This window comes from Theropithecus gelada, chromosome 12 (assembly GCF_003255815.1).
Source record: "Theropithecus gelada isolate Dixy chromosome 12, Tgel_1.0, whole genome shotgun sequence".
Lineage (NCBI taxonomy): Eukaryota > Metazoa > Chordata > Mammalia > Primates > Cercopithecidae > Theropithecus > Theropithecus gelada.
The window spans coordinates 67,692,481-67,711,338 of record NC_037680.1 but is presented as its reverse complement, the minus strand read 5'-3'; the positions used below and the strand labels follow the sequence as shown (position 1 = coordinate 67,711,338).

The window sequence follows — 18,858 nt, the reverse complement described above, 5'->3', positions numbered from 1 at the left end:
TAGAAAGCTGCAGTGGCTATATAAATATAAGACGAAGTAGACGTCAAGAGCAAAAAATATTAACAGGGATAACAAGGGTCATTTCATAAAAGTAAAAGGAAAATCATCAAAAGGACAAAACAATTCTAAATGTCTATGCACTTAATAGCAGAGCTTCAAAATATGTGACATGAAATGTAAAAGAACTGAAAGAAGACAGACAAATCCAGGATTATAGCTGAAGATTTAAATATTCCTCTGATAATAGATTGAATAAATGGGAAGAAAATCAGGAATGATATAGAAGACTTGAATAATACTATCAACCAACTTGACCTCACTGAGACTGCAAAAACTCTTCATCCAACAGCAGCAAAGAACACATTCTTTTAAGTGTCCTAAACATTGACCAAAATATTCTCAGCCATAGAACAAGACTCAATAAATTTTAAATAATTCAAACAACAAAAAAGTATGTTATCTAAACACAATGGAATTAAATTAAAAATGGATATGAGAAAAATATTGGAAAATGATCCATATGTTTGGAAAGCAAAAGTCACAATTCTAATTAATTAATTAATTAAAACCCAAACATCATAAATCAAAGAAGAAATCACAAGGGAAATTTTAAGTAGAATAAATGAAAATTAAAATACAACATATCAAAATTTATTTGATATAGCTTAAGCAAAGAAAAGGAAGAAATATATAGATGCTTATATCAGGAAAGAAGAAAGATCCAATCAATTACCTAAGTTTCTGCCTTAAAATATATAAGACCTGTAATCTCAGCACTTTCGGAGGCTGAGGCAGGCGGATCACAAAGTCAGGCATTTGAGACCAGCATGGCCAATACAGTGAAACCCGGTCTCTACTAAAAATACAAAAATTAACTGGGCATGGTGGTGCATGCCTGTAATCCCAGCTACTTAGGAGGCTGAGGCAGGAGAATCTCTTGAAACTGGGAGGCGGAGGTTGCAGCCGAGATTGTGCCACTGCACTCCAGCCTGGGTGACAATGCAAGACTCCATCTCAAAAGAAAAAAAAAAATATATATATATATATATATATATATATATATGAAAGAAAAGCAAACTGAAACAGAAGTAAATAAAAGGAAATGAAGAGTAGAAGTCAATGAAACAGAAGGCAGAAACACAATAGAAAAAATCCATGAAACCAAAAGTTTGTTCTTTGAGAATATAAATAAAATTGATAAACTTTTAGTAAAACTATCCTGGGAGAAAAAAAGGAAGACACAGACTACCAATATCAGAATTGAGAGAGGTAAGATTATTACAGATTTTCTAGCTATTAAAAGAATAACTGGAATAAAAGGGAATTAAAAGAATAACTTGCTAAAAAGGAATATTATAAACAACTTTATGTCTCTAATAACAGCCTAGATGAAATATATAAATACTTTGAAAGACACAAACCAGCAAAGCTCACTCAAGAAAAAATAGGTAACCTAAGTAGTCCTAGATCTAATAAATTGAATTTGTAGTTTAAAAATTTCCCACCAAAAAACTCCATTCAGAGATTACTTCACTGGTGATTTTTTTCAAACATTTAAGGAAGAAATAATACCAATTCTACCCAAGCTTCCAGAAGACATTACAAGAAAAGAAAACTGTAGACAAAGTGTTTCCAGCCCATGGGCTGCATACGGCCCGGGACGACTTTGAGTGTGGCCCAACACAAAAACGTTATGAGATTGTTTTAAAGCTCATCAGCTATTGTTAGCTTTAGTGTATTTCATGTGTGGCCCAACACAAAAACGTTATGAGATTGTTTTAAAGCTCATCAGCTATTGTTAGCTTTAGTGTATTTTATGTGTGGCCCAAGACAATTCTTCCAATGTGGCCCAGGGAAGTCAAAAGATTGAACCACGCACTGATCCTCTCTTTTTTGGAATTCATGTTTAAGTCATCAAACTTATTTCCTCTATAGCTCTCTGAGCAAGTTATTGCTTTTCTCATAAGAGCAGATAAGAGTTTTAGTAATGCAGAATGGTTATGGGCATTGTTTCTAAGTCAGACAGTCCTGCGTTTGAATCCCAAATCTGTCCTTACCTCTGATTAGCCTCACTAAAGCTCACTAAACCTCTGTCCCCTTATCTGCCAATTGGAGATAATCTTGATATTTAATCCTGTGGAGTGCTGTGAGGATTAACTAAAACAATGCATGTGAAGTTCTTGGCACTATGTCTGGCATGGAGGTATATGAATATGATTTGTAAATTGCAACGCTTCTGAGATGGCAGTAGAGGGAGCAGAGTCATTGGGAACTGGACTTCAGAAAATTAACAAGATTGATATTAAGCCCTTTCACAAGACAATGTTCCTGTTCTGATAGAGCTAGAGCAACCTGCACACAGATGAGTTGATGAGATTTGCACCAGGCCATCTTATCCCAATAATCCTCGCTGTCCTACTCGTGTGGCACTAACATATGCAACCAGGGAACCCAACACATCTTTCTGTGTGTGCATATTGTCTGTCCAACCTCCAACTCCAGCTCACCCCAGTTCCTCAGGACACTTAAGAGAGGAGAGGAGAAGTATGGTGATACCACAAAACTGAAACCAGCAAATGTTTATATTTTTTGTACAAAAATTGGGAGAAGGTGGAGCTGGTTTACTTCTCTTACAGCAGCAAGAGTGATATCCTCTCGCTTCCTCTCTCTGTTTCCCACAAAAGCAGCTCCACTGGGCAGAGTGGGAAAAGCACAGTCAGAACTGATTTTGAATCTACCCTGTCTTCTATTTACGACTGTCAACCTGCCTATCCCACCCGGCCTCTCTTTATCTCCATTTCCGCTCTGTACAGGAAGGTGGCAGAGAAGTTGGAGGGTTAACTTGGTGACTGCCAAAGTTACTCATAACTTGTTTATTATTCTATTATTAACAGCTATTGATTCACCATTTAACCTGATCCCATTTCTTATATTATATCTTTGACTCCTCCCAGCAATTTCAGGTGGGATATAATATCCCCACTTTTATAGACAGGGAGTTTTGGGGTTAGAGAAGTTAGATAACTTACACAACTTTGTACCGCTAGAAATTGACACACCAGAACTAGAATCTACTTTTCTGAAAGTCTTTAATCTGGGATTTTCTTCTTAGGATGATGCAGCAAAAAAATGAGATATAGGGCTTATCACCAGGGCAACTGGGTGGCTGTTTTAGAAAGGAGACAGAAATCTGTGGGGGCCTTTGAATTTGGAAAACCTTACAGGGGTTTCATTTTACCATTTGGTTTGTTCTTCATTTTACTTCGAATTTTTTTTTTCTTTTTTTTTTTTTTTGGTCTTTGTCTCTGAGGGACTGACGAGGCCAGGGCCAGTGTAGGGCCAAGAAACTGAGGACCTGCTTATTTAGTTTTGATCCTAAAAAAGAGAAAAAAATTGGACATAGAACTGCCCTTTGTTAGATGTTTTGCTCCACTCATGAAATAGAGAAGGAACACAGAGGTTCAAGGCAGAAGCTTTAACCAAGAAAAAAGTGTGCATTTGGGCAGAGTCCCTCATCATGGACATCTCTGGCTAAACAAGCTACAGTTGGCAGCATATGGCAAAAAGAGCAACGGTTCTCTAAGTGTTAACATGGAGATCCCTGGGAGTGGCTCCCGAGATCTTTTTAGGGCATCTGTGAGTATTTTTATAATAATACCAATACGGTTTTGTCTTTTCACTCCTCTACTGACATTTGCACCAATGGTACCAGAGCAATGGTGGGTAAAACTGTTGGGGCCTTAGCACGAAGCAAGGAAGTGGTGCCAAATTATACTAGCAGTTGTATCTTTCACCACCATGCACTTACAATAAAAATTTTAAAATGCCAGTTTGACTTAAGAATGTTTTTGATGAAGCGGTAAAAATTATTAATTTTATTAAATCTCAGACCTTAAGTACATGTCTTTTTAATATTCTTTGTGATGAAATGGAAAAGGCACATATTAAAGCATGATGGTCATCTCAAGGAAAAGCACTTGCGTGATTGTTTGAGTTGCCAAGATGAGCCTGTCACTTCAAGAAACACAACTGGTAGTATCTGTTGCCAATAATAAAACTGAGCTTTCAAGCTCTCAAAAATTAGAATTTGGAGATCTTGTATCCATCATCATAAGCTTGACTGCTTCCCAGTATTTAAACTACTTTACATGATGAGATCAACATTGATATTACATGAATTTCTGAATATTGTATGATGAAATGTGTCAGCATTGAGAAAATCTGCATACTTCAGTGGACTAATGTTTTTCAAATGACCAGTGTCTGACATTGCAAAATAATTTGTGGGTAATATTCAAAATATATACAACAAAATATTTGAATGTAACAGTATACATAAAGTATATTGATAAGGTTTCAGATTTCACAATGCAACTAGCCCTTCAGAAACTACCACTCGTTAAGTTTTGATGTGATATCAAAGAAGAATAATTATTTGAAAAGGTCATTATAATACTCCCCTTTTCCAACTACATAAATGTGTGAGTCCATACTTTCTTCAAATATGTCAACCAGAATAATACTTCGCAGCAGATTAAGTGCAGAAACAGATATGAGAATCCAGCTGTCTTCTCTCAAATGAGAGATTTCTAAAATGCCACTCTTCTCATTAAGTTTTTCGTGCTGGAAGATATATTTGTTTTTCTTAAAACATGTTTAACACACAGTGGGTTTATTACTGTCATTTTAAAGGAATAAATTAAATACAGATTTTCATTTTTTCTCAGATTTAAGTTTTAACACAGTAAATAAAAATTTCATCCCGAACAGTAATACACAAACATTCCTTGGGTTTGTCAACAATTTTTAAGGGAATAACGGTATCTTGAGAACAAACAGTTTAGGAACTGCTGTCGGAGCCCCAAGGTAAGGCCCTGAAAAGGAAGAAGAGAACAAACTCTCTGTTTTGTACAGCAGGCACTCAACAATTGAATATGATAATGATAAGGACATGTAAAACCAGTGTGACTAACACTATGAGGCAGGAAGTGAAAAGTGCTGAATAAGTGGTCTAAATGTGCACTGTCCAACATGGCAGCCACTAGCCACATGTGGCTTGGAATGTGGCTAGTCCTAACTGACATGCCCTGTAAGAGCTAAATACACACCAGACTTCAGAGATTGAGTATGAAATAAAGAATGCAAAGTATCTTATTAATAATTTTTTATATTGATTATATGCCAAAATGTTAAGATTCTTGTATATACCGGGTTATTTACAATATTAAAATTAATTTTACCTGTGCTTTTTTCCTTTTTAATGTGGCTATGAGAAAATTTGCAATTACATATGTGGCTTGCATTTTATTTCTCTTGGAGAGCGCTGGTTTGGACAGGAAGTATGACAAGAATTTGGAGCAGGGAAACATTGCTGTGGGTTCAGGTCATCGGGAAGTCTTCACTGAGAAGATAGGATTTTACTAAGTAGGTAGGCTCAGGAAGGAATATCCAGTTGAAGAAAGCATTGGTAGTGAAAAATGAGGTTAATCTTGGTAGCTGAGGTGACTGTTTTGGGTCACATCGTGGGCTCTTATAGGAGAGAAAAGTTTCCTGGATAGGTCGGGACCAAACTGTACAAAACTTAAAGTGCCAAGAATTTGGATTTTTTTCCTATAGGCAGTGACAGCTTCCCCCGAAGAAAATCAGACTTTGCTTAGTAGCTTATGGACTAGCCTGAAATTGGCACTTTCTCATGTAGGGTTACAGCAGCATAAACTCCTGGAAACTGCCCACTGAACAAGCAGTGGGGACCAGGCCTACTTAACCAGGAAATTTAGAGTGATATGGAAAGTGTGACTTTGGGTTGATTGACCTGTTTGGGGGTGGGTTGTAAGTTTCAGCACATGATAATAATGTCACCTGGGAGAGAAGAATCCAGAGAGTGTACCTGTGTGATACCGGTCAGGGGAGAGGGAGGCAGGCATTTTACCTTGGTATATTGCTCTAAGCATGTGTATAATCAAATTGAGTGACACTTCCTACCTTTCTTTCAGTCTGTCTGTATTTATTTTTGCCTTTATTTTACTAATTTTACTTTTTTAAACATTTTTATTGATTTTTAATACACAGTGGGGTTTTACTGTGTTGCCTGGGCTGGTCTCAAACTCCTGGGCTCAAGGAGTCCTCCCACCTCAGCCTCCCAAAGTGCCAGGATTACAGGTGTGAGCCACCACGCCTGGACTTGTCTTTATTTTATTGAACATTTATAGGGCCCCTACTGTGAATCAAGGAGTTAAGAACTAACTACAAGGAGATGAAATTAAAAGACCACTGAGGTGAAGGGAAACACCTGGGCTCTTATCAGGCTCCATGGCTAACTTATTGGGTCATCTTGGTCATCTCACTGGGTCTCTTCAGATATGAAAGAGGATTTAGCATTAGATGGGACGAAAACTTCCTCCATCTCTGTGATTCTAGAACAGGCTGATGTCACAAAGGGAGAAGAACGCACCGTAACAACCAGGGACAAGGCCACTCAGGGAGAGTAGGAGGAGGCTAGGCCAGGAAGGGCAGGCACTGGTCGCCTACCCAGGAGTTGGCCCAAACCTCTGGGTCAGGTCACCCTTCTCAGAGTGGGCGGGCCCCGCTGGAATTGGAGACCGGTAAGGTCTACGAGTTTGGTGTTTTAATCCTGGCTACCCACCCCTTCCAGCCCAGGGGTGGCTCACCAGGCTGAGTGGAGTCTTATACTAGGGAGAGAGGAAGCTGAAGAACTGAGTTCCAGGTAAGTAACTTTGCAGCGGATCTCGGATTGTCTAAGGAAACCACTGAAGAAAATGTGCACCCCGCCCCTTCCCTTTCTCCTGGCACTCCTGAGCCACCTGCGGGAGCGGTTGGGAAGGATAAGAGGGAAGAGGACGCCCGATGAAGGGGCTCCAGTTTCTGCGTGTTAGCATTTCTAGAATAAAGTGGGTGGGAACCGACCCAAGTAAAGTCCCAGAGACTCGAACACTGACGCACAGGAAAGCCTCAAGTGGGAGGAGAAATGCAAATCCCCTACTGACGATGGCGTCAGCGGCTTTCTCCTAGGGACTGTGAGGGGCGCTTCTGACTTTGGACTTGAGCACCGCCTGGGACCTGTGCTGAGAGAGCGCTAGGTAAGTGGCCAGACCACACCTTCTCGCTGCCTCTCGCGAGGAGGACACGCTTATTATGCAGGATGCTCTGAAGCTTTGCTTTCCCTTGGCGTTTTGACTGTTGCTTCATTTTAACCTGCCTGAGGAGGGTTATTATAGAAGGAAGCGCCCGACTCCACGACCCACAGACGCGCCCTGGCACGGGCTCTCCGCGGAAACCGCCCCGCAGGCCCGCGCCACTGTGCCCGGGCGAATCTCCCAGCCGGGGCCGAGGAGCTGCGGCGGCTGCGGAGGTGTGTCCTCGCGGAGGCTGAAAGTGAGCCCCTCTTCACTTTCTAGCTAGCCTCTCTAGAGCTGTAATGTCTGCCTTTAGATTAGCTACCTGGGTTTCAGAAAAAAGCTCGCAGCTACGGCAGCCGGTGACTGTGGTTTTGATGGGCGCGAGTGACATTTTAGGGCAGGTCATCTCCTTTTGCAAGCTACAGGCCACAGAGCCAAAGCGGCACCACCAGCTCACAGACAGTGGGAGAAAATGCCCCGTTAGCGGGTTCTTCTAGGAACTGCATGCAAAAAGAACAGGCAGGCACTCAGTTTTCGGAAGCAACGTACACAATTTTCACGAGAAAGTAGTCCCTAGACAGTGAAAGCAAAGAAACCTGCTGAAGGATGCCTAAAGGCGTTCCCAGAGGCTGCAGTAGAAAATGTCCTAGGACTATGTATTCCTTCTTCTTCCTTTTTTCAGCTTTGAATTCAGCTCTCCGAAAGACTCAGATCTTAGTAGTGATTTTTTTCGGTGTTTATTTTTATTTTTAAAAAATTTCCTTTTATTTTTATTTGATACACAATTGTAAATATTTGTGGAATATAGAGTGATATTTCCATAAATATAAACAATGTGTTATGATCAAAGGATAATCAGCATATCCATCACCTCAAACATTTATCATTACTTTGTGTTGTGAACATTCAAAGTCCTCTTAGCTTTTTGAAAATATACACTAAGTTACTGTTAACCATATTCATCCTAGTGTTACAGCACTAGAACTTATTCCTCTCATCTACGTGTAAGTTTTAGTTAGAAAATACGTTTTCATCCAAATCATAGCAGGGGTTTAACAATAGTATGATGAAAAATTGTAATGCTATTTTCAACTCCTGTTCTCTGTTGTCATTAAAATACAGGACAATAGATAGATAGGACAATGTTGATAGTAGCATGGGAACAAATGTTCCAATTTTGTGTGGAATATATATCTCTCTCTCCAATATTTGGAAAGACAAATGGTTCAGGCTCAGGAAACTTCAGATTGCCCCTTAGAAGCCTCACACATTAGGCAGGCGTCATTTCGCCTATTTGATCTTCAAGTTTTTCCTTTTTAAAGTTGACATACTACTTATATCCACCTACTCTATTCATAGCAATGTCAGGAGTGCCACTCATTCTTCATTTAGCAAGCATTGATTGAGCATTTACAATATGCTAGAATTGTAAAGTGTAAAGGTTTTCATAAATATAAAGTGATATGCAAATAAAACATTACTTCTTTTCCCACTTGCTTGCTCTTTAGCAAAACATTGGCAACATGTTTTTCTATAAATTTTAAGTCATTTACCAGGAGCTCGGGGAAAAGGTGCTCAAAATGACTCCATTTGAAACCTGAAGAATATGTATATGAAATATATGAAGTTACCCTGGTGTTCTATAGGCAAAAGGAAACCTTAGCCTATCTATGAAATGTGTTGAAATGTTATGGCAATTAATCACGTAAGAGGGGGTTTGGTGTTTTTATTTGACTTAGAATTGCTGACAAAACAATAAAAAAATTGACTTTGGAAAACACGAAATGCTGTAATTTCAAGCAGGCAGCGTCATACTAATTTTCCTAAGTTAGGAAATACTTCTACAGCTTCTAAATTGGCCAGAGTGGGGTTACAAGGGGGGAAATGCGTACCTTTGTTTTATGACGGCTGCCAAATAGGTATCAAGTGTGGTTTCTTACTCCTTAAGTAATTTGAGGGTTTAACCACTATCAGATGTTTCTCAGAGACAAAAAGACTACATCCTTTAAGAGCTTTGCCCACCCATAGTGGATCCTCACAGAGAGAAATAAAACACATTCACTGGTTCAGAAATATTTTTAATTTAAAAAACTGGAGGCCACGAAAATGCATACATAAAATTCTTCATGAAGCTAAGACATAATTGGACTAGAAGTCAGGAACATAAAGCTGACTCTAGAAGCCAGACAAATCTGAAATAAAGAAAACAGAAATTTGGCAATTTCGTATAAAAGAAGCCTTTTGGGGGATTGTTCCTCACATATGAAGTATTAGAGGGTTTTAGGAGGTGTAGTAAACGTCAAATACATTTCCCTTCAAGTTGCTCCAAGTCTAAGTGTAGAGGGGACAAGAGATAGGGAAAGAGCTTGTTGGTAATATACATTCACGTAGATAGCTGTGGGCAGGATGTGGGCTGTTTGGGGGAGCGGGAGCGGGAGTGAAAGCTTCCTGGAGCAGGTGGAACAGGAGTTCATTTTAGAGCAAGGAAGGCTGTACTTTAGGGGCACAGAAAGAAGGCTTCTCCCTTCATTAGGGTTGAATTATGAAAAACAAAAAACTTAGTGAAATTTTTGTATCCTTGGATATATTGGAATTCAGTCATAACATTGACTAATTCTAAGGAAAAAAGAAAATATGTACTAGGGCCATGAACAATATTTTAAAACTCTAATTCTACCCCTTCTTTTATAGCATGTCTCAGTGGAATCAAGTCCAACAGTTAGAAATCAAGTTTTTGGAGCAGGTGGATCAATTCTATGATGACAACTTTCCCATGGAAATTCGGCATCTGTTGGCCCAGTGGATTGAAAATCAAGACTGGTAGGATCAAACATACTTTCCCTAGAAGTTGATGCACAAATGCTTGATGCTCTATCCCTGTGAATTTATTTTATGGTCCACTTTTGACTCAGTAGATGCATTCTTTTCAGATGAAGAACTTTCTCAAGAATTTGAAAAGCCTTCCCAAAGAAAGGGAATCATTGTCCTTTCTGGTTCCATTCATTGTAAATGAAAACTTAATGGTTCTAGTGCTTTGTTTCTCTGTAAACAAAAACCCAAATGATTTTTCATGTATTAAAGAACGAAGCAAATCAATTGATTGTCAGTTCTGTGTCACAGACTGAATGTAAATCAGTATTTTTTCTCAGTAAGATTTATATTCTTCAAAGCTCTATTCACCTTATACCATTTAATTTTTTTTTTTTCATTCGGCCGTCTTTTTTATTGTGGTAAAATACACACGACATAAAATTTACCATTGTTCTTGGTGTACTGTTCAGTGGCATTACGTATGTTCACATTATTATGCAACCATCACCACCATCCATCTGCAGAACTTTTTCATCTTTCCAAACTGAAACTCTGTAATCTTTGAACAGTAATTCCCTAGTCCTCCACCCCCAACCCCTGACAATCACCATTCTATTTTATGTCTCTGTGAATTTGACTACTCTAGGTACTTTATATAATTGGAATCACACAATATTTGTCCTTTTGTAACTGAATTATTTTGCTTAGTGTAATGTTTTCAAAATTCATTCATGTTTAACAGGTTTCATATCAGAATTTTCTTCCTTTTTGAAGCTCAATAATATTCCATTGTTTGTATGTATCACATTGTGTTTTATAAATTTATCTGTCAATGGACATTTGGGTTGTTTAAACCTTTTGGCTATTGCTAATAACTCTGCTAGGAATATTGGTATGCAAATATCTGTTTGAGTCCCTGCTTTTAATTCTTTTGGGTATATACCCAGATGTGGAATTGCTGGATCATATGGCAATTTTATGTTTAATATTTTGGGTAACTGCCATACAGTTTTCCACAGTGATTGACCATTCTACCTTCCCACCAGCATTGCACAATTTTTCTGTATCCTCACCAACACTTATTTTCTGTTTTTTTTTTTTTTTTCCTTTTTATAATAGCCACCCTAATGGGTATGAAGAGGTATCTTACTCTGATTTTGACTTGAAATTCCCTAATGATTAGTGATGTTGAGCATCTCTTCATGTTTACAATTCAATTTTTAAAAACTTCTAAATGCTTATCACCGTGTAATAGGTTTATTGCTTTAAAATTAGTATGGTAAAAAAGTAGACATTTTACCAAGTTGTTTTCTGTTGTGTAATAATCCTTTATTTTTTTTAGGGAGGCAGCTTCTAACAATGAAACCATGGCAACGATTCTTCTTCAAAACTTGTTAATACAACTAGATGAACAGTTAGGTCGTGTTTCCAAAGAGAAAAACCTACTCTTGATACACAATCTAAAAAGAATTCGGAAAGTCCTTCAGGTGAGAATGCATTCTACTTTTCCAAAATATTTGGATGTATGAGTCTTAAATTCAGTTAAAAAATTAAATATGTACCCTTATATTATTTTCAAATGAAATTCAGGGGAAAAAATTGAGTTATCTTACCACTTACAAATTTTGTGCTCAATTTTATTACCCAATATTTTTTCATGAAATGTTGACAGTAAAATACACTAAAAATGTAGTGTATAAAATACATTACAAATGTGTTGCATGTGGGACTTGCATGTATCTTGTTTACTAGCTATGATCCAGTTCAACAGTACAGTTTCATGGCTCTCCAGCAGCCCTCCCTTGCCTTTGTCTCCTATGTAACAAGTTAGAGTTAGTATTGTTCTCATTCCTAAATGGGAGCATCATGAGTGAATGTATCCTTCCAGATTTGGTTCAGATCTCACTCTCCTTTAAAAGTGTTCTTTGGTACTCTCTGGTTCACCCAGGCAGAGCCCATCTGTGTGTGTTTCCTCAGCACCAGAACACATCAGTACTGTGGCATTTAGTATATTCGATATTATTGCTATTCCTATGTGTTCAATGTCTCCCCATATCATGAGTTCCTTGAGGCAAGGACTTTAGTGTTCAACTTTGAATTTCCAGCACCCAGCATAAGTCTGGACTTGTGGTAGATAAGCAATGTTTACTGATTAAGGGGTGGGTAAATGAAGTAAGTGAATCAGGGATCTAAAGAATTAAAAGCAGGCTAATATGGAGCTACACCCAGGAGTGCTAATGTAATAAACCCTGACCATGGACTGCTATAATATTTACTGAGTGCCTATACAACATATTAGATAACAGAAAAAGTGCTTTGTGCCATTTTTCATGGAGATATTTTTAGAATCCAAAACCTACAATGAACACATTTTTAGAACATTTTAGCTAGACTATAACAGAAATGTTCTTGGCATCACATTTGTGAGAGGGACAAATATATTGATTTTCCCATTGTTGTCTGGATTGCACTGAGCTATCTTTGCCCTTGTAATCCCCTACAAATCTGCAAGACTCTTGACAAGAAACAGGACAATAGCATATTGCTGACAAAACAGGATTTTTGGCAGCATACAGAAATCTGTCTTTTATGGAGACAAGTCATTTAACAGGGGCCTCATTAGCTTAGTGCTTTAATCTGTAAACCTAAAATGGGGATTGGCATGCCATGGCACACAAGTCAAAAGGCCACTGCCCATTTTCATATGGCCCATGACTAAGGATGGTTTTTATATTTTTAAGTGATTGGAAAAGAATAAAAATAAAATAAATCATACAATTTAAAATAATATTTCTGACACATGAAAATTATATGAAATTCAAATTCCTGGTTTTTATTGAAACACAGCCACACTCATTGGTTGACATATTGTTTATGGCTGCTCTTACACTACAATGGCAGAAGTTGTGATAGAGACAGCATGGCCTACACAGCCTAAAATAAAAATATGTGTGTGTATTATACATGTCTATGTGTGTATACATATATGCCTCATATTTACGTGTGATATATATGTATATCATATTTATCTGACCATTTATAGGGAAGTTTGCTAACTCTTAGCCTCTTAGTAAAGAGTCTTTAGGTCACTTTGCTAGATAAGCACAGATGGGGAAAATATTAATAGATGATGTATGGTCCTTGGAACCAAGAAGATCTGGGTTAAAAATCTGACCCTCAAATGTGGCTTTAAGGAAATCACTTTAATCTTCTGACCTGTATCTTTTAATATAAATAAAGATGATTATTATTTAGCTTTTGGAATTGTGAGGAAGGCTGGCGCTTTTCTTCTGGCAAGAAGTACGCATTCAATAAATGATTCTTCTTGTTGTTGGTAGGGAAAATAACAGGATTTCCTTAATGTAAATCAGGGGTAAGTAAACAGCCCATCTTTTGTGCGGTGTGGGAGGATAAGATTGTGAGGGAAGCTTCACTTCTGGCCGGTTGTATCAGACGAACCTTGTTAAACCATCACTTCTATCTCATTACCCCACTGCTCAAATACCTGCAGTTGCCCCCAGTCACGCTTCAGCTCAAGCACAAACTCATCTGCGTGTGTCATTGGCCCTCTAGCATCTTTCCTCTTTAGACCTTTCCCAGCAATCTTCCTTGAGCTCCTCCACATCCCTACCTCAGAAAAATAGATCTACTACTTGTTCCTGAACACATCCCACACACTCTTGAATGACTCAGCCTTGTCCATGATGGTCCCATGGCCAGGAATGCTCTTCCATCCCTCTTCCACCAGTCTAATTTTTTTTTTTTTTTTTTTTGAGACGGAGTCTCACTCTGTCGCCCAGGCTGGAGTGCAGTGGCCGAATCTCAGCTCACTGCAAGCTCCGCCTCCCAGGTTTACGCCATTCTCCTGCCTCAGCCTCCCGAGTAGCTGGGACTACAGGCACCCGCCACCTCGCCCGGCTAGTTTTTTGTATTTTTTAGTAGAGACGAGGTTTCACCGTGTTAGCCAGGATGGTCTCGATCTCCTGACCTCGTGATCCGCCCGTCTCGGCCTCCCAAAGTGCTGGGATTACAGGCTTGAGCCACCGCGCCCGGCCCACCAGTCTAATTACCATCCATCCCTAAAGAATCTATGTAGGTCCCAGTGCAACAAGAAAACCTTCACCACATGCTTTAGTCTGTGTTCTCATGCTCCAACCCTCCAGCGACAACTACAAGGTAAGCAGCATCTCCTCGTGTCCCTTTCATCTGTGTTGCACATATGTCTAACGGGGTCACAAGGTCCTTAAGGGTAAAAGCCTGATCTCCTTTTGTGACCCCCCTCCCTCACCCTCAGTACTCAATATGGTTCTAGTGCACACTAGGAATTCAAAACACAGTTTGGTGAATTAAGATATTTGAGTTGAAAAAAATGCTTGCCCTTTCTTGTGCTTCCATATATATCAATTTATAAATTGTGCTTATTGGGTATTTGTATTAACAACACAGTAGAAACTAGTAGTAAAAATCATTGTCAGCTATGGTTTTACACCTAAACAAACTTGCATTTTGTGCTTCTTTTTAAGCTACTATACTCCTATTAAGTTGTGTATGTTTTTTGGGGGGAGGGGTGTTATGATGAGTCTTTTTAAAAAAATAAGATCCTCTCTTCCCTACAAAAAAGAAAAAAAAATCCCCATCAAATGACTGTTGACACTATGCTTATCTGGTTTAAATATTTTCATCCTCTGGAAGTTTAAATACAAACTATCTTGACAATTACAGCAAAAAGGAGTAAACAGTATGATACCTGGGGAACTAAGGAATGTATAAGGTAGATTTATTTTGGTTCTTTGTGGAACAGCTGAGATCTCTAGTTTCAGTATTTTATTATTTATATTACACCTCCTTCCAATAACAATTTGGAATGGCTTATTATAAAGGACAAAACAAAACCACTTTCCCGAGGGTAAATTCAGGAAGCTCCAAGGTGGAAGTAATAAACACCATCACTCAACTGGCCTTGGCCTATTTAAGGGGAGGCAGACTCACACCCAGGAGCAAGGGTTACTTGAATCCTGGCCCTGCCACTTGCAATGTGGCCCTGAGTAAGATATTCACACACTCTGGCATCAATTTCCTCAGCAGTGTAAGGGGCAATTACACTGGTACTTTCCTCACAGAAATGTTAGGAGTATGGAGAAAATTGATTCTAAAACATGCAGCAAGGACCGTAGTCTTTTGCTAAAGGTTTGCTAAAAATAAATACCTGCCCCAGATAATACAAGAATGTTTTGCTTTAAAAAAATTAACGGACCTTAAACAAATTAATGTAGTTTATTTTTAAGAGTAGTTTTAGGTTTACAGAAAAATTGAGCAGAAAGTGAAGTTCTCATATACTTCCAAGCTCCACATCCCAGTTTCCCCTATTATCCATGTCTTGCATTGGTAATACACATTTGTGACAGTTGAAGAACTAATCTTGATACATTATTATTAACTTACTTTTCAGGACTACATTAGGATTCACTCCTTGTGTTGTATAATTTTGTGGGTTTTGACAATGCATAATATCATGTATCTACCATTACAATATCATGCTAGAGAATTTCATGGCCCCTGAAAATCTCCTGTCCTCCACAATATTCATTATTCCCTCCCTTCCCATGGAACCCCCGAACACTACCGATCTTTTTATTCTCTAGATTTTTCTCCCATGTGATAATTCTTTTTTTACTGATATACATATTTATGGGGTACATTAAATATTTTATTCCATGCATAGAATGTGTAATGATTAAGTCAGGGTATTTGGAGTATCCATCATATTTAGAATTTATCATTTCTATGTTGGAAACATTTCAAGTCCATTCTTCTAGCTATTCTGAATATACATTACATTATTGTTAACTATATTAACCCTGCTATAGAATGTTAGAACTTAATCCTTCTATTTAACTGTATGTTTGTACCCATTAACCAGGCTTTTTTCATTTCCCTCCATCCACCCACCCTTCCCAGCCTCTGGTATGTATATTCTACTCTTTACTTCTATGAGATCCACTTCTTTAGCTCCCACATATGAGTGACAACATGCAATATTTGTCTTTCTGTGCCTGGCTTATTTTATTTAACATAATGACATCTGGGACGATCCGTGTTGCTGCAAATGACATGATTTTATTCTTTTTATGGCCAAATAGTATTCTATTATATGTGTGTATGTATGTATATAATATATATATAAAATATAATACATATATACATATATATGTATATACATATATAATATGTCTGTATGTGTATATAGAATATTTCCTTTATCCATTCTTCCATCAATGGACACTTAGGTTGATTCCGAATCTTTGTTATTGTGAATAGTGCTGCAATAAACATGCAAGTGCAGGCATCTCTTTTATATTCTAATTTTTTTCCTTTGGATAAATACCTAGTAGTGGGATTGCTAGAGCCCATGGTAGTTCTATTTTTAGTTTTTTGAGACATTTCCATACTGGTTGTATTAATTTACATTCCTACCAACAGTGTACAGACTTCCTTTTTCTCTGCATTGTCATCAGCATGTTATTTTTTGTCTTTTTAAAAATAGCCATTCTAGGCTGGCCGTGGTAGCTCACGCCTGTAATCCCAGTACTTTGGGTGGATCACCTGAGGTCAGGAGTTTGAGCCAGCTTGGCCAACATGGTGAAACCCTGTCTTTACTAAAAATACAAAAATTAGCCAGACGTGATGATGCATGCCTGTAATCCCAGCTACTCAGGAGGCTGAGGCAGGAGAATCACTTGAACCTGGGAGATGGAGGCTGCAGTGAGCTGAGATAGTGCCACTGCACTCCAGCCTGGACAACACAGCAAGACTCTGTCTCAAAAAAATATATTCATAGCAATGTCATATATACATATATACAAAATATATACATAGCAGTGTATATATATATCATATATGTATAAAATAACCATTTTAATGCGGGTAAGATGATATCATATTGTGGTTTCAATTTACATTTTCCTGATTAGTGATGTTGACCATTTTTTCTTATATCTGTTGACTATTTGTATGTCTTTTAAATTTTTAAATTCTTTTTATTTCAATAGTTTTTGGGGTACAAGTGGTTTTTAGTTACATGGATAAGTTCTTTAGCAGTGATTTCTGAAATTTTAATGCACCTGTCACCCGAGCAGTGTACACTGTACTCGATATGTAGTCTTTTATCCCTCACCCCCCTCCCAACCTTCCCCCATAAGTCCCCAAAGTCTTTTACATCATTCTTATGCCTCTGCATCCTCATAGCTTAGCTCCCACTTGTGAGAACATATGATACTTGGTTTTCCATTTATGAGTTACTTCACTTAGAATAATGCCCTCCAGTTTTATCCAGGTTGCTGCAAAAGACATTATTTCATTCCTTTTTATGGCTGAGTAGTATTCCATGGTATATATATATACACCACATTTTCTTTATTTACTCATTGGTTGATGGACACTTAGGTTGGTTCCTTACCTCTGCAATTGCGAATTGTACTGCTATAAACATGATTGTGCGTGTGTATTTTTTATATAATGATTTCTTTTCCTTTGGGTAGATACCCAGTAGTGGGACTGCTGGATTAAATGGTAGTTCTTCTTTTCTTTGAGGAATCTCCATACTGTTTTCCATAGTGGTGGTACTACTTTACATTCCCATTAGCAGTCTAACAGTGTTCCCTTTTCACTACATCCATGCTGTTGTTGACTGTTTGTATATCTTCTTTTGAGAATTGTGTATTCAAGTCCTTTGCCCGCTTTTTGATGGGATTATTTGTTGTTGTTTTTTTTTTCTGGCTGATTTGTTTGAGTTCCTTGTAGATTATGGATATTAGTCTTTTGTCAGATACATAGTTTGCAGATATTTTCTCCCACTCTATGGGTTGTCTGTTTACTTGGCTGATTATTTCTTTTGCTGTGCAGAAGCTTTTTAGTTTAATTAGGTCCCATCTATTTATCTTTGTTTTTGTTGCATTTGCTTTTGGGGTCTTAGCCATGAATTCTTTGCCTAAGCCAATGTCTAGAAGCTTTTTCCAATGTTATCGTCTAGAATTTTTATGGCTTCAGGTCTTACATTTAAGTCTTTGATCCATGTTGAGTTGATTTTTGTATAGGCTGAGAAATCAGCTTCATTCTTCTACATGTGGCTTGCCAGTTTTCTCAGCCCATTTATTGAATAGGGTGTCTTTTCCCTGATTTATATTTTTCCATGCTTTGTCAAAGATCAGTTGGCTGTAAATATTTGCCTTTGTTTCTGGGTTCTCTATTCTGTTCCATTTATCTACATGCCTATTTTTATGCCAGTACCATGCTGTTTTGGTAAATATAGCCTTCTAATATAATTTGAAGTTGGGTAATATGATGCCTCCAGATTTGTTCTTTTTGCTTAGTATTGCTTTGGCTATGCAGGTTGTTTTTTTGTTTCATATGAATTTTGGATTGTTTTTTTCTAAATCTATGAAGAATGATGATGGTATTTTGATGGAAATTGCATTGACTCTGTAGATTGCTTTGGGCAGTGTGGTCATTTTCACAATATTGATTCTTCCCATTCATGAGCATGAATTGTGTTTCCATTTGTTTATGTTATATATGCTCACTTTCAGCAGTATTTTGTTTTTTTTTTTTTATATTTTTTATTTTATTTTATTTATTTTTTTTAAATTTATTTATTATTATTATACTTTAAGTTGTAGGGTACATGTGCATAACGTGCAGGTTTGTTACATATGTATACTTGTGCCATGTTGGTCTGCTGCACCCATCAACTCGTCATTTACATCAGGTATAACTCCCAATGCAATCCCTCCCCCCTCCCCCCTCCCCATGATAGGCCCCGGTGTGTGATGTTCCCCTTCCTGAGTCCAAGTGATCTCATTGTTCAGTTCCCACCTATGAGTGAGAACATGCGGTGTTTGGTTTTCTGTTCTTG

The 18,858-nt window shown here is 37.9% G+C and overlaps 1 protein-coding gene across 3 annotated transcripts in view; it reads left to right on the top strand.

Moving 5' to 3' along the window:
• The window catches only part of STAT4 (signal transducer and activator of transcription 4), a 145,830-nt gene that overhangs the window by 18,505 nt on the left and 108,467 nt on the right, over nucleotides 1–18,858 (top strand). Inside the window, exons 1-3 of one of the 3 annotated variants that reach the window (XM_025404102.1) lie at nucleotides 6,268–7,097; nucleotides 9,828–9,956; nucleotides 11,290–11,434. In XM_025404102.1, the coding sequence (XP_025259887.1) occupies nucleotides 9,829–9,956; nucleotides 11,290–11,434 (273 nt within the window). In that variant the 5' untranslated portion in view covers nucleotides 6,268–7,097; nucleotide 9,828. Of the gene's footprint in view, nucleotides 1–6,267; nucleotides 7,098–9,827; nucleotides 9,957–11,289; nucleotides 11,435–18,858 lie in introns of those variants that run through there. The other 2 variants (XM_025404101.1, XM_025404100.1) reach the window with 2 other exon arrangements.